This window comes from Euprymna scolopes, chromosome 29 (genome assembly GCF_053919585.1).
Source record: "Euprymna scolopes isolate OS-2025 chromosome 29, ASM5391958v1, whole genome shotgun sequence".
NCBI lineage: Eukaryota > Metazoa > Mollusca > Cephalopoda > Sepiida > Sepiolidae > Euprymna > Euprymna scolopes.
The window spans coordinates 18,811,943-18,838,486 of NC_136510.1; the positions used below are offsets into that span (position 1 = coordinate 18,811,943).

The 26,544-nt window shown below is 33.5% G+C and overlaps 1 protein-coding gene across 1 annotated transcript in view; it reads right to left on the minus strand.

Annotated features, from left to right (window-relative positions):
• LOC145252527 (DDB1- and CUL4-associated factor 7) overlaps positions 1 to 20,699 on the minus strand; it is a 47,424-nt gene extending 26,725 nt beyond the window's left edge. The window contains exons 1-4 of the mRNA XM_080112075.1: positions 20,564 to 20,699; positions 5,421 to 5,581; positions 4,223 to 4,324; positions 1,141 to 1,239 (exon numbers count right to left, since the gene is read on the minus strand). Coding sequence (XP_079968201.1) covers positions 1,141 to 1,239; positions 4,223 to 4,324; positions 5,421 to 5,573 — 354 coding nt within the window. The 5' untranslated portion in view covers positions 5,574 to 5,581; positions 20,564 to 20,699. The remainder of the gene's footprint in view (positions 1 to 1,140; positions 1,240 to 4,222; positions 4,325 to 5,420; positions 5,582 to 20,563) is intronic.
• Between the last annotated feature and the right edge of the window lie 5,845 nt (positions 20,700 to 26,544).

Here is a 26,544-nt window from a genome sequence, read left to right on the forward strand (position 1 = left end):
TTCCCTTGTCATTTTTGTGATTAATAGCTTTTTTAATACAGGGTACATAATTCAGTCTGTTTCTTCAATTATATAAAGCAAATATTGATCTGTTCTAAAAAAAAACTTTTTAAAATTGTATTTCTGATCGATTTTAATATGTAATCCTTGTAACAGAGCACGTATGAGCGTGTGTGAAAATATCAGCAGCTGCCGAAAGATAGATGGCTGCTGATGGTATTAGCAACAGCCATTTAAGCACTATGCAAATTAGCAAGTATGTGCTGGCTTGCGTCAAAAAAAAAGAAAAAAAAAAAACATGCGGTCAAAGAAATAGAAAAACACGTGCTGGATGAGATGGACGTGTGGCCCCGTTAAACCAATGGTATCTACTTAATTGTCATGTCAAAGTAATGAACATATAAAAAAATTATGAAAAACGACATAAAAAATATGAAAATAGTTTTCAAAGACAATAAGCAAAAATTGAGTTTTACCCCCCCCCCCAAAAAAAAAAAAAAAAAATGAAGAAATAACAGGAGAGTTCAAATTGTAACAAGGGAGGTAATCATTTTCTGAAAACTTGGAAAATCTTAAGTCAATTTAGCAAAACTCGATCTTTGTTAATTGTTTTCGAAAAACTTTTCATTAAACAGTAATTTTCTATCTTATTGTTTTTCGTAATGTTTCTGTGGAACAAACTGGACTTGAACTTGGTACACCCAGGTTTTCAGTCCATGTTAACTACTGAGTCACTGTCACCCCCAAATCCACCGTCATATAATAACTTTATCATTGCTGAATCCTTAGAACAAGTGATGGTGTATGATTTTCGTCTACAATCCCTAAGGGACGACACAGGTCAATATCCTTGCTCCATGTCAAAAAGGTGTTATAGAATCAAAGCTGAATCATCTCAATTGGAGAGTGAGCCTACATAATTTTAGAAAATGTCTGACCCGGATGCGGCTAACCAAGAACTACAACAACATAGCAACCATACTCTCATGAAACTTCCTCCTTTGGCAGTTCAACCTGCACAGGGTAAGTGCTTCTTCAATACAGTACAGTAAACATCGTGTATGGAACAAACTAAACAAAAGTTTATTTGGTTTTTACCCCCCCCCCACTTAAAATTAGGGGGTTAGAAAAGAAACTAACATTGTTCAAAAGGCATTCTAATCTTGTATCATTTTCTCCAACACGCCAAACCCGTAAGTAGTCGCCACTCGTTGCCAACAAATCAGGAAAAACTCCTTTCTAAAAAGAGAGAGAAAAAAAAGTAATCAGGAAAAGTTATAAAAAAAAAAAAAAAAAAGCTATGCAAACAAAAAACATGATCATACAGTTCTGAATTTTTCGTACTTGTACAGTTTAATCAAGACATTAAAAAATGAAAATATCGAAAAAACAAAAAAAGAAAAAGAAAAAAAAGTTATATTGTACATATCCGTTTTGGACTGAAGATCTCCAAAAAAAATTTCCACTTATTTTGATAGAGTAGTTTTTTATTTTTACAGCGGAAAAACACGTTTTTATGACGGCGCGTTGAAGGTAGCCATCTTTGAATTTTTTTAACACACCATGGGGAGATAACTTAGTTTAAAGCGCCGACATTTTCTCTCCATCTTTAATACTAGCTTTTCTTCCTAAAAATCGAATCTTTGCTTAAATTGTTTTTTTGCTGTAAAAAAACTACTTGATGAAATTAAGTGAAATTTTTTTTTTGGCGAACTTCATTCCATAACGGATATATGTACAATATAACCCCCCCCCTCGATATTTTCATTTTTAATGTCTTTATTAAACTGTACAAGTACCAAATTTTTTTAGATGAGGGCTGATTGTTTGTATTGATTTGATCGGACTATTGTTCTCATCTTGAATGTTTTTTGTACGTTTTGGTCTGTGTAGCATGGCATGTTAGTCGCCATCTTGGAAAAGAAAGGAGAAAAAGTTCTTTCTTTTTTAAGATGGCAACCAACATGCCTGATGAAGGTCAGAGACTACACAGACCGAAACATTGCACAAATAACACTCAAGATGAGGACAATAGTCTGATCAATACAAGTAATAATAAAAACACAATCCTATTTCAAATAAAGTCCACAAAGTGGCACCTCAAGAAATTTGGAGTTTACGTCAACCAAAATATGAATATAACAAACGGAAACAAAAAGAATTTTTTTTTATAAAAAAAAGTTTTTTTTCAATCAACATAAATGCCTGTTTCCTTAATTTCTTTTTGGATATAAAAATAAAATAGCACCAAATAAAATGGCATCAATAAAAAATCCGCACGAGTGTATGTAAGTAAAGTTAATTATTTTTAATTGTTTTTTTTTTTTTTTTTTTAAATGTTAACCAAAAATAAAAAGGTTTTTTTTTTTGTTTTTTTTTAAGAAAAAATTCAGTGTTTGTATCACTGTTAAAAATTGCATTTCAAGTAAAAAATATTTGAAAAATTTATTTATTTATGAAAAATACAAAAATTAGGCACTAGGCCATTCGAAGTTGAGGATGGAGGGAGGGATCGATGGTCATCCTTGTCACTATACCTTATATATGTCTATCATTTTCCTAGCTAGAATCTTCAATCGCCAGAATACCACATTCACTCCAGGGGGGTCATCCTACTTAAGATTCCCAAATATCTTTGTTTTTAAATAACTAAGAACAAAAGTAAATCATTTTTATTAAAATAATTTCATTGGAGGGAGGTAGGGAACAAACAAAAAATATAAACATGTTAGTAAGGCTCTCCCAACCCTGTCTAAATGGTAAACTGCCCACTGTTTTCCTGCTTGATGAGAACCAAAAACAAGCAGGTTGATCTCTAAGTGAGGCTAAAATCTAGATGACAAAAAAAATGGGGTGAAGGAGTATGTGATGTCCTTTCAAGATGAGTGCAATTTGGGAGAGGCCAAAAGGGAAAAATAAAAAAAGTAGGGAGCAGGAGTTTTGGGTTTTTGGGGGTTTTTTTATTGGGAGGAGGGGGTCATTCACTTGCCTAGCTAATAAACTAATGAGCTTACGTATCATGCACAAATAAATACTTGTTGCAATATCACAAAAAATAAGAAAAATTAGTCAGATGGAAAATTATTTACAAGAAAAAAATAAGTTTTTTATCATATTACATTGTTTTATTTTTAGTTGCTTAAATAAAAGACTTGTTTCCTCTACTTATTAGAACTTCCGATAACTGTTGTTGTTAATAGGGGATCAAAAAATATAAGACCCATGTGTATTTTTAATAAAAAGTTCCAGGCGATTTTCTACCGTCATTTTTTTCTCAGTTTAGGCAAAGATACTTATTTCAACATATCACGTAAGAACATCAAAGTATTTCGCCTTGAAATGCAATCTATAACTGTGACTGATACTATAGAAGCACCAAAAAATATTTACTCCTTATTTTTTGTTATCTTATCAATATATATATCTGGGAATGTGTGAGGACAATTCTCAACCTATATTCTTAGCAAATTTTTTATCTACAGACTTGAAATTTGGTATATTGGGTATTCAGACACGTGGAAAACGTTTTAATCCATTTTCATCTGGGAAAAAAAAAAAAAAAAGAAAGGCTGTTAAAGGGTCAAAATTAAGAAAATTGGTACATGAGGGTCATCGGATTTTTATCTGTCAACAGTTTCACGTTTGCGCATGTGTGAATCATTCATATGGTAGATTACTTATGTTAACAATAAATATGTTTGCAAACACTTTAAAGATCGTGTCAAGCTGGAATAATAGTTATCGGACTTGACTCACTGTCTTTAGGGTTTGGTTTTCATCTCAGCTAAAATGTTTTTTGGTTTTGTTATTTTTTTACTTACAAGAAGTGAACTGTTTCGAAAAAATATAATACTCACATGCACATGTCTCAGTTTCTGTACGAATTGAAATATAATATGTGTATTTTATGACTGGACAATGCCAGGCGGCCTACTAGTACTTATAATTTGTAGTTCTTGTCTGCTTGTCATTTTAAAATTCACTGCTTCTAAAACTACATTCTGTACATATGTACAAAAAACGGGGAAAAAAAAAAAAAAAAAAAAAAATGGAAAAAAAAAAATGGAAAAAAAAAAAAAAAACGGAAAACAAAAAAAAAAACGGAAAACAAAAAAAAAATGGAAAAAAAAAACAGGAAAAGAACAACAGAAAAAAAAAAAAAAAAAAAAAAAATGGGGAAAGAAAAATAAAAACAAAAAAAATAATCAAAAACAAAACTCACAGCATCTGGAATCCACATGATTTTCGTGGTTGGGTACGGGTGATCAAAAGTGCTCCTGGAAGTGAACTCTGAAGTTTCTTCATCCAACGATACAATTTGTACCTAAGGGAGAAAAAGTTAACAGAGAAGATGAGGCAAACAAAAAATAAAATTACAGAAAAATTAGCAACAATAGAATAAAAACGAAAAAATACAAAGTTTTATAAATTGCACAAATAAATGATTTTTATTATTTTTTTTGTTTAATAAATAAATAATCTATAATATAAATCTCTCCTGTCTGTTTAAATGTATGAATGTATGTATGTTTTGCAAAAACTTTCGACAAAGTGAAAGAAATTTTAATAGAAATATATTACACCCAGCCCCCCGGGCAACACTGGGTAGCCCTGCTAGTTTTATATATATGTTATTTATAGTGTTTTGATTTTAAGCTGAGAGCTGTGGTTTTCAGGGCTCCATGAATTGAATTTTTTTTAATGAACAAAACCTAAAGAATTTAATAACAAAAACATTTTTTAAAAAAGTAATAACGATGAAAAATTAGGAAGCAACAATTTTTATAATAGTTGAAGTCAGAATTAACAGTTTTGTTATGTTTTTTTTTTTCTTTAAATTAACTCAAGAGTGAAAATACAGATTTCTTTCATTTTACTCATCATTTGCGTGAGGAGTTGAAGTTGGGTAAAAAAAAAAAAAAATGTCAGGATTTGTTTTTGTTTCAGCAGAATCCAACATTACCTCCTTTCCTCAGGTAAAAAGAAAATGCAATATATTTTCTGGGAAGAAAAAAAAATAGCAATATATTTTCTGGAAAAAAAAAAATAGCAATATATTTTCTGGAAAAAAAAAAAATGGAAATATATTTTCTGGAAAGAAAAAAAAATGGAAATATATTTTCTGGGAAGAAAAAAAAAAATGGAAATATATTTTCTGGGAAGAAAAAAAAATGGAAATATATTTTCTGGGAAGAAAAAAAAAAATGGAAATATATTTTCTGGGAAGAAAAAAAAAATGGAAATATATTTTCTGGGAAGAAAAAAAAAATGGAAATATATTTTCTGGGAAGAAAAAAACAAAATAGAAATATATTTTCTGGGAAGAAAAAAAACAAAATGGAAATATATTTTCTTGGAAGAAAACAAAAATGGAAATATATTTTCTGGGAAGAAAAAAAAAGATAAAATCTAAGATTTACTTTATTATTGTATTCCTCCATAAAACTGCCAAGCGCTAATCGAAAGCGCTTGTCAGGTCGGATGCTCCAATTCATTCCATATACGGTCCATGGGGCTTCATACTTATATATTTCCTTTCTCTTCCCCGGAGGGGCAGCGGGAAGAGCGCACATGCCGGGAACTGTTGACAGGATAAAAAAAAAAAAAAAAAAAAAAAAATTAGATACAGAAATAAAATACATTAAAAAAAAAAAAAAAAGGTAGGTAAATGATTTTTTTTTCCACAAAGAATTTAATTGCATTTGACTAAATTATTTGTCAATTAATTGTATTTACCTGGCAGATGGAGACACTTATTTTGTAGTTTAATGCTTAATCTTTAATAAGGTGCTCGTGTATTATAACTTGATATAAAAAATGCATTTTATGTAAAAAGAATAATGTGTACTGATGTGAGATGTTAAAATTAATAAAAAGAATCCAAAAATTACAAATAATGATGAAGTAGAAAATTTGCTGGAACAACTTTTACAAAAAAAAAAAATAAATAAAAAAATAAAACAATCAACTATTACCGGCTATTCTCAAGCCACCATTTTCTAATTTGAAATTGTAGAAGTTTAATGAAAACAAGGGAGATAAATCAATCTGTCATACGAAATTGGCCACAAAAAAAAAAAAATAAAAATAAAAATAAAAATCGATAAAACTATATTATTCAATAAATCTTTTAAAAATATTTCAACCTGGTCATTTTTTTTTTAATTTTTACTATTTTTGACATAACACGCCAATATGTAAAAGCATTTTGACTTGAAATGCCTTTTTTAAATATCCAATTATAATGAACAAGCACCTTTAATAACCAACAGAATTAGTTTTAATTCACAAAAATATAGAATTTGTATACCTTTAGCTAATTTGGCCATATTACATTTAAACTTGGATTTGTTGTGCAAGCCCGTAAGCCCCCTTCCCCTATGAAAAAACAAAATTACCAAAAATAAATTGGTATACGTATCCATAAAATAAAAAACAAAGAAAATATTGTACATCAAAAGTCACGTAAATTAATCAAATAGTTTTATTTAAAAATAAAATAAAATGAACGATCTGTTCACACTATTTTTTGCAGGACAAGGGAGATAATTCCATATAAAACTTTTGCAAGATTTTAAAAAGGCATTTTTAATGTGGATGGGGGGGGGGTACTGGGGGGGGGGATCAAGTTTGCTGAAATGTTATCTATATATATATATATAAGCGAAAATGTATGTATGTATGTTTGCTTTTTGTGTATGTCCGCAAAAGGATTTTTTTCGGCAGCTTCTCGAGGCCGTCGCTCATTTTTAAAACTTTTTATATCACGTCGAAATCATAATATCTACGAGTTACGAACGGGGGTCGCCTGTCTATTTAATTTGCCCGACTCTGAAACGTTAAATATTCGACATTTTGGGATCGCCACATATTGTTTTCGTTTTTCGGTATAAAAAAAGCGAAACTTGATTCGAATCTCTGGCCCACGACCAATGGTCCCTAGAAAGCGATGTAACATTTGGTCAATGTCGGCTTACCATCTTCATATCAGATGGTTGCTTTCATTTTGAGACGAGATACTCCTCTCTAATAAACAGGGGAGCTGGTTTTCCCCAAAGTTAGGTAAAAACAAACAAACTGGGTTATTAACCTCATTAAAAACTGTCTCGCAGAAAATGTTAACTGCTGAATAGATATTGCTTACGTTGTTGTCGTAACGCTTGAACAAAAATACGACTTCCACTTGACGTCATTAAGAGCGGGCACCTGTCAATTCTCTTCTTACTTAAATAAATTCAAGCATCTTTCAGTAACTCATTCTGGCTGGGCGAGCGGTTAACCTGTCATGTTTTTTTCACATTTTATTTTCCAACTTTGCCTCAGGGCTTCGGGTTCGATCCTTCCAACTTACCAAAACTTTTTTTTTACTCCCCCCCCTCCCGGGTTTCTTTTTGATTTAAGAGCACACACACCTCGTAACACCCAGGTAACGCCGGGTACCCCAGCTAGTTCTTTATAAAATAAACTACTTGGATCAATTTACGTAAGTTTTGGTGCATAATATTTTCTTTCTGATAAGAGTACATACATCTAAGATTTTTCTTTTTTTTTTTTTATGGGGGAGGGAAGTTATGGACAAGCACCAAATTTGCATAATCTTTATTTAAAATCAAAACTAAAAATCATTTGAATGAATGTAAATTTTTGTTTCTAAAAAACAAAATTTATTTTAAAGCTGAGTTTTCAGAAAATTTTCCACATTTAAAGTAAAACTTTAAAAAAAAAATATCTTTCCTGTTCAAGGCATATCTGCTTCTTGTTGGAAACAATGGTTTTGCATGCCTGAAGGTAATGATGGTCAGTCTTAATGTTTGCATGTGGTTTTGGGTTTCGAACAATACCACATAATTTAAAACATTGTTTTCTATGAAATGATATTTAAGAAACTAAAATGTTTCTAAATTTTGGAGATGAGTATTGATAATTTGTATTATTCGGACTACTGTTCTCATCTTGAGTGTTATTTTCATAATATTTCAGCCAATAATAAAAAGAGAAATTGGAAAGTTGGGCATTCTATGAAACCATCAAGCAAACTGTAAACAGTGCAAATGCCCACAATCGTGATCATCGGAGGATAAGTATGGCCAAACAGCATCAAATCTCTTATCAAAGGGAACATAGACGATAAATCTGGATAATAAGTGAGTGAGGCCCTCCCTCTTAGTTCAGAAGACTGCGGCCCTAGTGGAAAACATTTAACTGCCTGAGAACAGGAATGGGTCAATCAAAAATTACGGGGTCAATCAAAAGTTACGGGTCAATCAAAAGTTATAACCAGATGGGGTTATAAAACTGGCCCAACCATCTGAGATTGTGGAAAAGAGGACCATACAACTTTCCATTGTCTGCCCTCAACTGCCCCATCGGTGCAACCTGAAAAATCTTGCAGAATACAACAATAATGCAAGCAAGTATGTAAAAAAAAAAAAAAAAAAAGAAACTGTTGTATGACCATATGCGTTAACGACATGCAAAAAAGTGAGTGAGTATTGTGTTATGAGCGAGTATAAAAAAAATGTAAGTATAATTTTTAGTAATGGGATGATTCCAATATTATTACCGATTCTGATTCTTTATAAATCACTACATATTTAACTATAAAATTTTTATTACTGTAAAAACACATGTTAAATGTGCATATATTTTCTCAAACACTTCTGGAGGTGATGTATAGATTTCAATTTTACTAAATCCATGAATATTTATTATTTAAAAAAAAATAAATAAAAAATGATAATCCATGAATATTTATTTTAAATAAATCAAAAATGATAATCCATGAATATTTATTTTTTTTAAAAAATAAACAATGATGCTTCATGATTATTTTTTTTTTTTAAATAAATAAACAATGATGCTTCATGATTATTTTTTTTTTTTAAATAAATAAAACATGATAATCCATGATTATTTATTTAAAAAAAATAAATAAAAAATGATAATCCATGAATACTTATTTTATCGTAGAAGATTTTATTTAAATAAAAAATGATAATCAAAAGGAATCGGCACAAATTTTTTCGCTTTCGATACCGATTCTCCAAAAAACTGATTTTTTCAATCCCTGATTAATCATCCACAACACAAATAATTTTGCTTGGTGTTTTCTTTGCTCTCAGTTTTTCTCTGTACTTTAGTGACACATACGCTCACTGAAAATATGCCGTGTTTTCAATAACAAATAACAATTTTAGTTTATCAAACAATGCCGCTTATTGTGACAATCAACTCGTAGCTTATGGCAAGTGACAACAAGATGGGAGTGGTGGTTAGCAACAGCAAAGGAATGCGGATAAATTTGTTTCCTCTCTGTTCTCCTATTGACCCGGAAAAGCATTTGTTTATATACAACTTCAAGTCCTTTATTCTGCCAGGATTGATGTCACAGATAGAATTCTCATTATTTTTCCGAAAACCTGGCACTGCCCGGCATCATTATACAATGCAAGTTTGTAAGATAGCACTTTTTTATGAAATTGCAACAGCAGGGCACAAATACAAAAGTGGACCTGCACGTGTCATGTAATAAAAATATTTACAGTGTTCGGGAAAATATTGTCCCTATTTTTTTAATTGAATCTGATTTTGTTTGAAGCAAGTCAGCGTACAAATAAATAAGAAACCAACAAGATATCTTTTAAGAAAATAATAAATTGAGGAAGAACTTTCCACCCCTTCTAATTATTTGAAAATAAAAGTATAAAATCATAAAAATTAAAATACAGTAAAATAGTTAAAAAAAAAAAAAAAAAAAAAAAATCACGATACGATACTTATTTTAAAATAACTCAACATAATTTAAATTGAAAATATTAAAAAATACTGATAAATAGCAACAAATTGGATTTATATATATACTAGTGGGGTGTACCTGGCGATGCCCGGGTGTCTTGAGGTAAATCAAAACTCCGGGGGGGGGGGGGGTAAATAATAAAAAAAAAATGTTTTGGTAGGTAAGTATGAGAATCAAACCCGTACCCTTGAGTTGGAAATTAATGTGTGAAAAAAAAAAAAAACGGGCGACGTTACCCATTAGGCCACCGCGACATACAACATACACAGGTTTGAATTTATTTATTGAACTATAAAAACAGGCATGTGCAATAAAAGTTAACTCTGCTGCTTTCATTTGACCTAATTAAGAAGATCAAATAGAAGTCACGCAGTTGTTTACCCAAATTTGACGGTTTTTTTCCCCAACAGATGTTGGGGAGAGGGAAACCAGCTCCCAATTGTCCAGATTGAATAGCAATTGTCTGATGTACAACATTGATCAAAGCTGATTGCTTCTGGACATTTCCCGGCGCAATGCCGAGAACGTTGTTCGTTGTTAACTTTGAATTAGTTTCGCTTTTTATACAAAAAAGCCTCATCAACACGCGAGAAGCCAAAATAGCAATAATTTTGTAGAAGTCGGCATAAATAAATCTAGATGTGACACGCTTTCCCAAATCGTACATATTATTATTTAGGACCCATATAAACAGTTGTAAGCGATCGTAACGACCCCGGAATCGTGTGTGAGAAAAGCCTTTTGAAGACATACACAAAATGGTCACACACATTTTGCCTTTTGTATATATAGAAGATATATATACATACACTCCTATAAATTTGTTTTTTTTTGTGTATTAATATTCATATTAAAAACCCTTTTTTCTATTTATTTAAAATCAAAATACAACTTTGTTATATATGGGTTGTGGAATTGCATTCATCTGTAAAAGATCTAGCTAATTTGCATATTCTTTTTAGAATTCATTTTAATTAATTTCTTATTAGTTTTTTTTTTTTTCCGGTTTTCTTATAGGATGATCATAGTTAGTTAACTATTATGTGTAATTATATTCATGCAGATATTCTACATGATTTATACTTGCTTAATATTTGCACAAAAAGGTTATAGTAAACACAAACCTCTTTATATGCATATATATGTTTAAAAAATTTTGCCTACCAAACTTCTGCCAGTTTTTGGTCTACAGATATGAAACTTAATATATAGGATATTTGAACCCATGCAAAACTTTATATTTGGGTTTTAGCCGAGGAAAATCGGTGCAAAAGTGTAAAAATTAAAGAAATGGAATTTGCCAGATGAAGGTTGAATGACAGCATTACAAATATGCATGCGTAACGTAATAGCTATTGGTTCATGTTTTAATTTTTAGGCTTGCAGCAAACATGTCTTCATAGCTCAGGCATTAACATCAAAGGAAAAGTAAATCGTAAGCTAAATGTTTTGGTTTCGATTCTTGGTGGTGACGCATGAGAAATTTTTTTTTTAACTTTTTAAATCATTACTATCTATAATAGAAATCTCATCTGTCTGTTTAAATGTATGTTTGTATGTTTGCCTAAAACTTTCAACAGAGGTGACGGATTTTCACGAGATCAGTATTGTTTTGAAGCTCAACCCTTCAGACGACAAATATCGAAAAATTGACTAAAGTCATTTTCTTCACCCTCTACTGGACACTTTTCTACAGGGAGGGTTGCTTTTTTCGTTGATATTTTTGAAAGTCATTTCCTCTTTTCGATTGACTAGCCTTAATTTCAACCTTCGCCACTTCAGGTTTTGGCGATGGACACAACGGCTAAGACATCACATTTTTTTCCTCCTTTGCGGTATGGGTTCGAGCCTGCCTGCTTACCACCACTTTTTTTTTTTTTTGCTAAACACACCTCCACACACCAGGACAACGCCGGGCACCTAGCCTAGTATAATAATAATTACGAAATCTGCATTAAATCAAAATATCAGTTTTAAGCATATTTTACAGCTAGGCAATAAAATGAATCATTTTCAACCATTTGTGGCCAAAGGCCAAAATAAAACAAATTTTCTAATGCAACTCAATAAGGACTATCCCCCTTACTACAAAAATGCTAGTTTTATTTTGGTGTCTTAAAGTCCCCACCCCTCTTTTTGCTGATGAGGAGACTATATTCAAAAATACAATCTTTCTCAATTATTGTCAATGTTTATTGTCAATTTTAAATGAATATCGTCTCTGAAATGATCGTACACTCAACTTGATTTTGTTTGTTCATCCTTTTGAAACTGATTTATAATTTACAATTATTAATCTTTATACTCTCTCTCTCTCTCTCTCTATATATATATATATATATTTCACGATAAACACCTGTCTAGCTGAAACCACTGTCAATAATTTTTCCCACTCTTTATCTGTGCCTAAATCAAAACGTAGATTCCATGAACAAAGCTTCTTTCTTAGAAGTGCACACCTGCGGAACTCTCTTCTGGTTGCCTGTTTCCCACCTGACTACAACTGGGATGTCTTCAAGTCCAACATAAACAAGTACCTGATGAACTGCCCCCTTATCAAATCTCCAATATTAACGATTAATATGATACTATCCCATTGATTACTGTACACACAATAACCCTTAACTCTAAGTGGCTTCCGGGCCTTGATAAGTGGTGACCTCCATGTAAAAAAAAAAAAAAAATACATACACACACACTCAAGCAAACATTGGAGGTACTTTGCTTTATTATTGCTTTTACTTTTCGAATAGTCCCATTAGAATCACAAGTTCGTTCGATTCAACTACGAAGATGAGGTGAAAGTGAATTGAGTAAAAAAAAAAAAAATAATAAATAAATTAAAAAAATGAAAGACAGAAACGTAAAATTCTCAATAAATTATAGACTGTGGTGACGTAATTTCAACGCACCAATTCCACCTGGATATTTTTGCAGTTTAAATCCTGTTTTTCCGTAAGTCTCACTTGTCAACGCCTTGGCAGACGACAAAAACCGGTCCGGAAAATGTTGAGTGAACTTACTCACTGAGAAACGGAGTGGAAAAAAGAGACGCAATTGAGCAAACGACACCAAATTGGAAGAAAAAAAAGAAAGAAAGGAAAGAGTTTCATTGCGCTTTAAACAACAAGGAAGGAAAATGTGACAAGGAAGGAAAATGAAATGCTTTCCTTCAACCGGCAGAAGCAACTATCTCTAAGGAAATAGTCTATCCTCAGGAAACTTGCCTACCCTATAAAAGTGTAAAAAAAAAAAAAAAAATAAATAAATAAAATAAATAAATAAAAAAAAATAAAAAAAGTATTTTCCAAAGGAACTTTTTGTGGAAGATGCCTTGGAAAAAACCCCGTAAAAGATGGTTAAAAAAATACAAAAAAAAATACAAGTTTTACGAAATATATATATATATATATATATATATATATATAGATATATACAAAAAAATAAAAATAAACAAAATTGTTCTTAAACAAATACTTTTCCATCAATTCAAAGAAAAATAATTTTTCATACCAAAAAAAAAAAAGAAATATTTGTTCACTAAGTCAAAGAAACAAAACTTTTATAACAAAAATAAAAAAAAAATAGTTGACAATAAAAAAATAAAACAGTAAATTTTATGAATTCATTATGGTAGTTCATTTATTTATTTATTTTTCGTTTTTGTATTGACTTCTGTTCGCTCGGTACTAAGCTTGCCAAGCGAGACTCACGGAAAAATGGGATTTAAACTGCAGAAGTACCTCCACCTGAAAATGATTCGTAATTGGATCAAAAGCATTCGCGATTCTTAGGGAACTTTTAATGTCTTCAATTTTGATATAAAAAGGATTATATGAAAAATCGAAAAAATAAAAAACAGATTAATAAACAAAGTACCTTTGTTGTATTTAATATTTGCTTGAATGAAAAAAAAAAAAAAAAAAAAAAAAAACACTGCTTAACTGTACCAATTTCATATGTATATATAGATGTTTTTATTTGTTTTTGTTAGCAATACTTTTTGAATGGATTGAATTATTTATACAAAAGTGCATTTTTACCTAAATGCAAGTTGGGAATAATTTTCCCTTTGACCAATTTAGTACCCCCTAAATGGGGAGCGGCATATATATTATTTTTAAAATATAATTATCCACTGACACGTGTTTCGTTATCTACGACCCATCAGATAATCTAGCTAGATTCAGCCACTCTGATGAGTCGTAGACAGCAAAACATGTGTCAGTGGATAACTATATTTTAAAAAATAATATATATATAATCAATTTTTTTTCAGTCTGACATAGATATTAAAAGTCTACTTTTTCTATTTAGAAATTTTAAAAATGAATTTCTCAATATACAATAATTTTAAAAATGAATTTCTCAATATACTCAGTCATGAATATGCAAACGACTTCATGAACGTTAACAATTTGCATATTTGTTTGAAAAATGAGTATTCATTAATTATTCATTTTTATGGTTTCTTATTAGATGATTGGTTTCATTTAACTATTACATTAAATTCTATTTACGCATAGCTTCTACATTTTTATTTTTTACTAAGGAGTCACCGCTTATCAAGGCCCAGAGGACACTCGAGGATAAGTGTTATTAAGTATACAGTAGTCAATAGGATATTATTGTAGTAATCATTAGTAGTGGAAATTCGGTAAATTGTATTACTTAAGGGAATGGTTCATCAAGAATTTGTTTACGCTGGACTTGAATACTACCAAAATGTCGTCAGCCGGAAAACAGGCAAACCGAAGAGAGTTCCACAGACGTGCAGTTCTAAGAAAGAAGCTTTGTTCATGGAATCTATGTTTAGGTTTAGGCACAGATAAAAATGGGTGAAATTATTGAGAGGGATTTCAGCTAGACGAGTGTTTTTTTGTAAAAGTTTCGCGAGGGGGTGGGGTGACCATAGATTGGAGCTGAGATGAGCACTTGCCATGAAAATAATGATAGAACAGAGACAGGCTCGCAACGTCTTTTCTGTGGAAAAGAGGTTGCAAGGAAAGAGAAAAGAGCATCTCTCACTAGGCTACAAAGTCTATTTTGAACTCTGTCAAAGCAGAGTAAGATCTTCCTAGCAGCTCCTGCCCAGATGTGGCAACAATACTCCATCCTTGGACGTACCTGTTTTTTTTTCACAGATAGAGAGTGGCATCAGCAGTGAGATATCTAATGAAGCGGTAGAAGGATCCCACCATTTTTCCAGCGACCTTGGCAACAGATTTGATGTACGTGTTCCATTTCAGATCAGGAGTAAGCTTGTCAAAACATGGAGCCTCCCAAGATGAGAGCCATTCATTTCAATTGATGCCAGATAGGGAATCAGAGCGTTGATGATGTAAAGATAGAAGCTTGGTTTTAAAGGCATTCAAAGTAACCAGCCACCTCTTTCCCCATTGTAACACATGCTCAAGATCAGAAGAGAGAGAATCAGAAAGAACTTGGTCGTTTACGGCCTTTGATATGTTACATAGATGATAGTGTCGTCAGCATAAATGTCTACAAATGATGTAAGGATGTGATTTGGAAGATCATTGATGTAGATCAGAGAGAGAGTTGGGCCCAGGATGGACCCTTGAGGTACTCCAGCATTAATACTGTGAGCTTCTGATTTTTGCTCATCAACCACTACTCTTATAAACCTATCAAAGAGAAATGATTTAATAACTGAGAAGAGCTGGAGATCTGATGAAGTGCAATTGCCCTAGAAAGGAAGTCTCCTTCGACAGATTCGCTAATCCTATGAGATATAACCGTTAGCACATCTGCTGTAGATCTAGCAGAACAGAAACCATATTGCATGTCATTAAGAAGGTTATTTTTGCTGAGGTGGAGGACTACTTCTCTATTTAACGCAGATTCCAGCAACTTACTCATAACACTCAGGAGACTGATTGGTCTGTACTGAGAGGAAGATGACCAATCACCTGAATTCTTAAATACAGGGCATACTGATGAGGTTTTACAGGGTGTTGGGAAGCAATTCTCTTTAAGACAACACAGACAATAGCTTTGTATGTATGGGAGATAGTCTTGGTTATAATTGCAATGCCATAATCCAAAATTGGCGGGAATCAAGAAATTACTCAGCTACTTTGGACTGAGCATACAACTCTCTCACATTCTCTATTACTCTTTTACAGTGGTTGCTGGCAGTCCTTTTTTTTTTTTTTATTATTACATTTTCACCCCAAACAAGGCACATTGCCACTTTGGTGTAGGGGGCTACTATCAGGGGAAACATCTACTGGGGTACTATGTAGGGATTAGGGCAGCGAGATGTTGGTTCACGTTGCACTTGAACTTATGCATGTCAGTACAGTTGGGGAAGCAGTGACCTGGAATGGAATTCCAAAGTCTAGCAGTTCTGGGGAAGAAACTACTGGAGTAGAAAGATCTTTTACATCTAGGGATCTCTACAGTGTGGGGGGTGGGATTTTGCAGCTTGTCGGGTCTGTCGAGGGTGTTCACGTCGTGGGGGCACAAGTGCTTGCAGTTCTTCAGAGCATTCACCATTATAATACTTGTAGAACAGGCAGAGGGATGCAACGTTTCGACGATAGGACAGAGGCTGAAGTTTAGATGCCAGTTTAGGGCCTATCAGATTTGCGACTCTCTTTTGAACCCTGTCAAGGAGCGAGAGACTAGTAGCCGATGCACCGGCCCAAATATGACAGCAATACTCCATACATGGGCGAATAGTGGCCTTATAGAGGTACAGGATACTTTCGGGTGTTAGAAGTTTTCTAGCACGGTAGAGAGAGCCCACCTTCCTTGCAGCGGCCCTGGCAATGCCCTCGATGTAATTGTTCCAACTCCTGTTTCCTGTGAACGTTAGGCCAAGGAGCTTGAGAGACGTACTCTCAGATAAAGAGTCGTTGGCCATTGCTATAGGTGGTAGAGAAGGTTTCTTGTAATTATTGAATGAAACCAGTTTTGTCTTGGTGGCATTGAACGTTACCATCCATTTTTGTCCCCATTCCACTACTGATTGGAGGTCATCCTCTAGTGTTTCTGCCATTACTTTAGATATAAAGCAGCTTTAGATGAAAGCAGCTTTAGTCTCAATACCACAAAAAGTCATTTTTTTTTCTTTTTAACTTTTGAAATCATTATTATCTATATTGGGTACAATATAATAACCAATAGAGAATTTTCTCTATAATAAAAAATATGAAATCTGCATGGATTAAAATATCATATTTAAGCATATTTTACGACCAAGCAATGCCAGGCATCCAGCGAATATTTAAATAAATAGAAAAATGATCAACTACTTCAGCAGAAATAACCTACTCAATGACATGCAATACGGTTTCCGTTCTGCTAAATCTACAGCTGATGTGCTAACTGTAATATCACACAGGATTAGTGAATCTCTCAACAGTGGCTTCGTTTCTCTTGACATATCAAATGCTTTTGATAGAGTCTGGAATAAACGTCTACTTCACAAGATTTCTAGCTATGGAATAGCTGGAAATGTCCTCTAAATTATTAAATCCTTTTTATCTAATAGGCTTTATAAGAGTAGTTGTAGATGCACAGAAATCAGACGCTCGTAGTATCAATGCTGACGTCCCTCAAGGTTCCATTCTGGACTCAACTCTCTTCTTGATCATCATGAAGGATCTCCCAAATCACATTCTTAGATCATTTGTAGATATTTTATGCAGGCGACACCATGATCTATGGCAACACTTCAAAGGTCAGCAATGACCAAGAATTCAAAATAATAAAAAGAGAACCAATGATATATTACTGCGCTATTTTTCAGTTTTCAAGTTAAATTAATTTTTATTATTTTGACTTATTTAATCAAGTCAGAATTCCATACAAAGATCCATGAGAACCTTTAAATTTGTTAGAATGTTTTTAAAAAATTTAATAAGTAAAAAATGAAATTTTTACTTGATTAAATAATTTTAAATAAGAAAAATAATTTTTGTTTTAATTTATTTTTACTGTGCAATAATTTATATCAGTCTGAAATATGTTAAACATAAAAAAAAAACATTGTTAACGACCGTTTTAGTAAAAAAAAAAAGAAAAAAATCTATTGATATCGGCCTACTGCTATGAATTCAGAACAGAGGCATGTGAGAGAGTAAAAACGAAAGTAGAAACAGGGAGACAACAATTACATGAGAACTTAAACAATAACTCTGATGTATCGTTATTTTCATGGAAAGTGTTCGACTGAGCTTCAATCTATGGTCCCCCCTCGCAAAACTTTCACAAGAAACACTCGTCTAGCTGTAAACACTATCAATAATTCCACCCACTCTTTACCTGTGCCTAAACCTAAACGTAGATTCCATGAACAAAGCTTTTTTATTAGAACTGCACGCCTGTGGAATTGTCTTCCGTTTTCAAATAATAGTAAATAAAATAAGGTCAATGTGCACTCACTGGTTGTCCAACCTGGAAAGGGTGTTTATTCCAAAAGCCGTTCTTAACATGAGGTTGGAAGTGTTTATTCTGAAAGTCGTTCTTAACATGGGAAGGTTGGGGGTGTTTATTCTGAAATACATTTTATTTTCAACCTCCCCATGTTAAGAACGGTTTTTGGAATAAACACCCTTTGCAGGTTGAACAACCAGTGCACATTGACCAAAAATGATAGTACTTATGCAAAGAAGATACTGTTCTATTTTTGGGACTTATGCACTTTTGTTAACGTGCTGAAATAATAACGTTATTATTTTGGGTAAATGTTTACTTTAACTACAACAGAACACCGACCAATAAAATTTGTTTTTTTTTTTAGGTTTTCGGAGTCGCTGACAACGAATCTGATATTCAAACCCGTCGCAAATTTGCCGTTTGCATGGTATTAACCCCTGAACCCTCGCACTATTTTGTACCAATTCACCGCCATCGTTTATGCTATTCTTACATGATGCGTTCGCGCATGGATGCGCGTAGTAAGGTGACTTGTCACCTCGCGGAAGAATTTTTAAGCAGACATTTGAAATAACAAGTTTTCAAAAACAACAAAATGTGGTTCATTTTTCTGTTACGTAGTTTTTGATGCTTTTTAATTGATCTAAAAAAAAAAATTTAGTTTTCACGAGCGGTTTACAAAAGCATTTTTATTTTTTTTTTTTTTAGGGAGGTTATTCAATTATAGAACTTGTACAACATTTAAGAGGTGCTTCTGCAGTTTAATTACCCCACCCCCCTGATGTGAGAAGCCACCTTATTACGCGCGTCCATGCGCGAACGCATCATGCAAGAATAGCATAAACGATGGCGGTGAGTTGGCACAAAGTAGTGCGAGGGTTCAGGGGTTAATACCATGCAAACGGTAAATTTGAGACGGGTTTGAATATCAGATTCGTTGTTAGCGACTCCGAAAACCTATAAAAAAAAAACAAATTTTATTGGTTGGTGTTCTGTTGTAGTTAAAGTAAACATTTATCTTATTTTGAAAGCCATTCTTAACATGGAGAGGAGAGGGTGCCTTGTAACTATTCTGTGCTTCCACTTAACAATTAAAATATATATATATATATATATATATATATATATATATATATATATTGTGAAACTTGAATTTAACCTGGAAAAAAAAAAACTATTTAAAATAGCGCGGTAACAAAAGTAAGCACCTTATTTTTTAAAAATTCAAGTATCTTTTGTTTATTAAATTGTTAGGTGAAAGTATAGAATAGTTATAAAACATCCTCCCCGTGTTAAGAATGTCTTTCTAAATAATGTTATTTCAGCACGGTAACATAGATGCATAAGTACGAAAATAATAATTTTATGTATTATTTTTTCAAAGTTACGTAGAAGTGAAAAAACACAGAGGCAGAGATTTTGTTTTGATAGTTTTATAGAGAAAATTTAAATTAAAATTAATTTTTTTTTAAACTTTAAACGGTTTTGTGTGTGTGTGTGTATATATATATATAAGAAAAAACATTTTATTTTTTCCCCCCAAAATAAATATTGAAAATCATGTTTATTATATATATATATTCTGAAAAGATTCAGGATTTTTTTTTTTTTTTTTTTCGGTATGGAAGACGAAAGGTATTATTTTTTTAATAATTCATTCCATGACACGAAAGGTTTGAAAATTCAAAGTATGAAGCAATCTAAAAATCAAATTATTAAAATAAATAAAATTAATATTTTATCAAAACTAAAAAACTGACATTAATCCTAACTAATAAACATGCCAACTAAGATATTTAGTTAGATTAAAAATGTAAACAATATAGCAAGATAGCTTTGTTTTCAGGGGGAGAAAAAGCGGAAGTAAAAAATATTAAGTTGCAGAAAAGATTGATAAAAAATAATATAATAATGGTATTTAAAGAATTAAAAAATAAAATTTGAATTAAAAAGTATATATAACCAAATTTTATTTTTATTGCTGTTCTCGGCTCCCATAGATTAAAAAACTAATCTCGCATGGTAACACTTTTATAACATGAATAATACGAAACCAATCACGATTCAGTATGAAAATACGCCAAATTAATAGCACTAACACTTAACAGAGAATTGTACGACTATTGAACTAAAATAAAAACGTTAATAAATAATAATTTATAATGACCGTATTTAAATACTTGACATTTAACAAAAAGACTCATTTTTTTACGCTACAGTAAAAAACCGAAGGGAGATCAGGTTCTATTAAAAAAAAGAAGAGAAAAAGTTTCGTGTCAAAACAATAGAGAAATATTGAAAAATAAAAAAAATGGACACAGATGTTGGATCGCTAAAAGATTTGTTTGTTTCAATACTTACGATTAATTGTGAGTCGGGGGAATGAAACGATTTAAAAAAGGGTTGATTCTTTTTGTAAACTTTTCGAAGAGACTCCAACGTTGATTTTTAAGATATTAACAATATGGCCGATGCAGATTGCAGACCAAAGGGAGAGAACTGCGTAAAGACTGTATGGCGCCCGCACGAATTGTCAATGGATTTTTACGCCAACCACCTTGCTTTTTGTTGCTTAGCGAACACGCATGTTGACTACCAAAGAAAATTTTATTCGCTATGTCCCGCAGAAGGTGATTCTTCGTAGTTTGTTACTTGCAACTTGGATAAAAGGAAAGAAACACCCATGGAGGTCTAGTTTGAAAAATGATTTCAGTCGAGTTTTAAAGTTGTGATCTGTCCCGCCTTCAATCTTTTGAGTCAGCTTAAATGATCCTGATAATACACACGTCCGTTCACATAACGCACTATATTTCAACTTGCCAATCGTTCCTTTTACTGCTTCTTTTATGCATCTTGCATAAACTAATTTGCATGGAGTTTGCGTTACTCACACGTGATCCTCAAATACAACAGCAACGTCGCCATTTTAGCTTTTTTTTTCCTTAAGCGAATGAACATAACACCCCCGTTAGTCAGGTAAGCTACGATTTTCCCTACACCCCCCCTGATCTCATGATCATAAACAGAGCAGGGAGGTAGTATCCAGCTTTGTCTGGTACATTTTGAAAGAAGAATCACACGGGCCTCACTCTCATGCGTACTCTCGTCCGGGGGGTCGGCTTTCAATAGACACCTCATATTGGGAGGTTACTAGCATCGGAATCACTGTTAAGCAGATCTGCATTCAGATGGATTAGCCACTCACTATCCTCAAAATCACTTTCATCACTTGATAAGTGCGTCCATATTGCTGGTTGAATGTCTTTAACATGCCGAGGCTGCCCATCAACTTTCCCAGACTGCAGTCTGATCACTTCAGTAATGCGACTCATGTTATATTTTTTTGTGCACCTGCCACATGGATTTTTAACCCAAACGACATCTCCTTTTTCATACTTCCCTCCAGTCACTTCTGGTTTGGGCATTGTGTTAGCTTCAACACCTTTGCTTCGAACATGATATCTATGTAGCACGTCAGCTGGCATGGTGGAAAGTGAAACGTCATCCTTTGGGGTGATGTTGCGCCAGTAGACCACCTCTAATATTGAACAATTCTTTCTCGCTGCGATGGTCTTAATAGTCCTTTGACTTCATTCTACAATCCCGTTTCCACTCAGTGAGTAGGTACATCAAAACCGCAGATGTACATCCCAATTTTTTGAAAATTTCTGAAACTCTTTACTAGTGAAAGCAGTAGTGTAGTTAATCAGTATTTCAATCAGCGGGTCTCACTCAAGAAAAATATTCTTCAACTGTCAAATAACAGTGGTCGTATATGTCTGAAACAGTGGCTGCCATATTGAAAATCTAGAGGGGTGACAGTCAATGATAGAAAATTCTCATAATTGTGGTGGGTTATGTCCACTGCTAATCTACTCCAGTTGTTCTTTACGCTGTTTTCCTTTTTTCCAGCAAGCACATGCCGGATCTATTGATCAACAAGGTTTTTTTTTTTTTGCAGGCTTTCACAATGAATTTAGCAATCTTTTTGGACACTTACAGGTCAACTGACCCGGCAAAATACAAAGGAAAGGCAATGTAAAGTTCACAGTTCTGAGTAAATCTCCGATACTGATGTTTCAGGTAACTAGAAACCATTCGCAACATACCCTGAGTTTCCTTTTTATCCTGAGGTAATTAATTTCTGTGGATTCGTTATATATTTCAACTGTTTTAAAGTCTGGTTGGTTTTCTCTCAAATTTTCTTCATCTTGGATTTGCCGAGACACATTCCTAAAGTCAAGTAACTTGATTTAAAAATCCTTTTATCTTCAGGAGAAATCAGCAATTCTTTCCTTTCAACTATTTTACAGGCCCGAGAAACTGTTTACAAACCATTAGATCTCTTTTCCTTGCCTGAGACATCGATTAAATATGTCAGTTGACCTTGACACATTTAACTGAGGAGGAAGAACAAAACATAGAGAGGGGGGAGGACGAAGGAGAAAAGAAAGAAAGAAAGGGACAAAAATAAAATAGTGGAAATAAACAAGTAATTTGCTATTTTGAATATCAGGAAGTTGTTAATTAAGTTGGCGACCCCGTCTGATTACGTTCCACGCTTTCTTATTTGTTTAATTTTTATTTCAGCACAATTTTTTGATAAAAAATATTGTTTTGAAAAATACATTTTTACATGAAAGTCACCACTTATCAAAGCCAGAAGGCCACTTGAGGATAAGGATTAATGAGTGTATGTTAGTCACTGAGACAACTGCATATTAATGTGAAAACTGTACACACAATTATTTGTGAAGAACTGGAGATGCAGAAAATTTGCACAAAGTTTGTCCCAATGCACCAGTCCACAACATTCTTTCACAGATTTTTTCTTTCTTTTTATTCAATTTTCACCCCAAACAAGGCAAGTGCCCCTTTGAAGTAGGGGGCTACTATCAGGGACATCATTTGCGGGGGCATTATGGAGTAGAAAGATGTTTGTTTATATTACACTTGAACTTCTGCATATCAGTACAGTTGGAAAAGCAGAATCCCGGAAGGGAGTTCCAAAGACTTCTATTGGAGTAAAAGGCTTTCTTACACCTAGGGATCTCTACTGTAAAGGGGTGGGATTTAGTTGCTTGTCAGGTTTGTCGGGGGTAGTCACGTCAAGGAGGTACAAGTGCTTGCAGTTCGTCAGAGCATTCACCATTAAAGTATTTGTAGAACAGGCAGAGGGATGCAACATTTCGTCGATGGGACAGAGGCTGAAGCCTAGATGACAGTTCAGGACCTATCAGGTTAGCGGCTCTCTTTTGAAACCTGTCCAGTAGTGAGAGACAAGCAGCAGATGCACCAGCCCAAATGTGACAACAGTACTCCATACATGGGCGAATGGTGGCCTTATAGAGGTACAGGATACTTTCAGGCATAAGTAATTTTCTAGCATGGTAGAGAGAGCCCACCAAGATGGGCATCAAGACAGTTCCTCACCATCCACATCATTCATATAGTCCAGACCTTGTTGTTTTTTTAAAAATGAATTAAAATTGTCTCTCACTTCTTGACAGGGTTCAAAAAGGAGTCGCCAACCTGATAGGTCCTGAACTGTCATCTAGGCTTCAGCCTCTGTCCTATCGACAAAATGTTGCATCTCTCTGCCTGTTCTACAGGTACTTTAATGGCGAATGCTCTGATGAACTACAAGCACTGTACCCCTTCAACGTTAATACCCCTGACAAACCTGACAAGCAGTTAAATCCCACCCCTTCACAGTAGAGATCCCTAGGTGTAAGAAAGCCTTCTACTCCAATAGTTTCTTCCTCAGAACTGTTAGACTTTGGAACTTGCTTCCGGGATTCTGCTTTCCCAACTGTACTGACATACAGAAGTTCAAGTGTAATGTAAACAGACATCTTGCCACTCATCTCCCTTCATAATAGCCCTGCAACTTATGTCTCCGATAGTAGGCCCCTACTTCAAAATGGCACTGTGTCTTGTTTGGGGTGAAAATTTGAATTAAAAAAAATCTATTAAAATCCATTATCCTTGAGCAACTTCTTTTTTCCAGAAAGATAAAAGCCTGAATTTTATTATATCAAAAGCAGAATAATATAAAACTTTTTCTACTATTTAAATAGAATTTTACCCCCCCCCAAAAAAAAACACCATTCACTGCCGTTTTTGTCTCGATGAATAATACATTTATATATTTTTAAAAAAGGTTTTTGAATCAATTAATTTTTTTTTTGTCTAAATAAGATTTAGGATGATTTGCTATAAGAATATACAAAAATATTATAACCTGAATTTCAAAGAATTCCATCTTTTATCTCAGTCTACAGACAATTCTACAGAAGAGCTAGCCATACTTACAAGAAAACAATTTCTGATGCTAAGTCTAGCTCAAACCGTTTGTGACTCTATCTCATCTCAAAAGGTTGGCTTTCATGATTTTTGAAGAATCTATAATTGTGTTATTAATAATGGCAAGCTCCTGCCGCTTTTTGTAAAGTCGATTCTCTCTATGGTCCTAAATACTTTCTTGCACCCATGTTCTCTGTCTCTATGAATCTACTATCAAACAATGTATGGAGTTTTGTTAAATTTTGGCTGATAAATCTCTGTCACATTTAAAGATTCTTGATAAGATGCAGAAACGTACCCATAATTTAATTGGCCCCACCCTTTCTTTGTCTTAGCAATCTCTCTCACAGACGTGATCTTGCTAGTCTCAGTCTTTTCTATAAATGCTATTATGATATGCATTCTTCAGGATTGTTTGATCTATTCCCTGCTTCTTTTGTTTCAACTCATTAGTCTAATAGTCTTCATCAATTTGTTGTTTTGATACCTCGTTCTAATACAATTATTTGAGTAGCTTAATTTCTAGAACTGTCATGGTGTGTTGAATTGCCTCCTTCATTTCAGTAAACAATGGCTATGCTTGACAGGAGAAACAGTCATGTGACTGACACGTCATGAGCATGCGTGCTAAGTACTTCCTTTTGTTTTAGTCACAAACGATAGAAAAGTGATATGTCCTAAGGTGGCCTATTATTCGGACAATCAAGGATAAAGTATTCCGTGAAAGGAATAAATATATATACAGTGTGGTTTGAATACTGAAAGAGAAGTTTATTTACGTATTTACATAGAGACAAATACAGCGTGTTAACGTTCAGGGAGGAAGTCTATGTTTTTCAAGGGTCCTTATGTAGAATGTTCCGGGTTGATTACCTATCTTCACATTACAAAAAAACCCATTAAACTTAACTTTTCACAATTAAACAAAAGCAGCAGACGTTTAATTCTGAGCTGAAATTAATCTAGACACAGTCAATAAATACCTGAGACTCTTTTGATTGTGATAAGTTCGGTTGCAAATTAATTTTAATCATTTGCTTATCAAGAGGGTTCATGTAACATCAAGACTCTTTCATAAAGAGAGTGCTTCCTTAGAAAAAAAAAAATTTCAAACTGGCTAGGGAGCAGCAAGCCTTGTCAGGGATATTGTCTGCCTATCTTCTACAACCAGTGAACTCCGGCTCACTCCAGCACCCCCTGCTGTTTCAAGCGATTCCTGTAGCTCCCAGTGCCTCCTGCAGCCTCCAGCGCCTCCTGTTGCTTCCAGCACCTCCTGCAGCTCCCAGCAGCCTTCAACACTTATTGCAGCATTCAGCACCTCCTCCAACTTAGTGCTTGCTGACATCTGGCTACCAATTCCAGTGTTGACGTTTGGCTCCCTATTCCAATACCTACTGACGTCCAGCTGCCTGTTCGTACCCACTGATGTCTAGCTATCTGTTCCAGTGTCTACTGACGTCTAACTATCTTGTTTCCAGTGCCCGCTGATGTCCGGCTATCTATTTAAGTGCTCACTAATGTCTAGCTGTCTGTTCCAGAGCCCACTGACGTCTGGTATCCATTCCAGAGACCACTAACGTCCAGCTACCTGTCCCAGTGCTCTCTGAAATCCAGCTATCTGTTCCAGTTCCCACTTCTGACACCAGACGTCCAGCTACCCGGTTTGGTTTATGTACTTTACCGCACCGGACCGGAAATCATGCAATTTGTAGGCTTAGTAAAACTTCATAAAAGAGACATGTAAATTATTTGCTTTTATTTTTTCAACGGGGGAAAAATTTAGATTCCCAAAGAGTAGTTTGTGATTTTAAAGAGAAAACAATTTCTCTCATTTTTTTACAGCTACAAAAACTAAAGTTATCCGGTTTGGTTTATTACGTAACCGCACCGGAAATAATAAAAATTGTAAGTTTAGTAAAAACTTACACTAGACAAACGTGTCGACGAGTTTTTATTACAAAAAATTATTATCAATTTTAATGAAAAGAAATTCTAACATGAAAAATAACTCGTTTTCTTCCGGTGTTCTTTTTTTG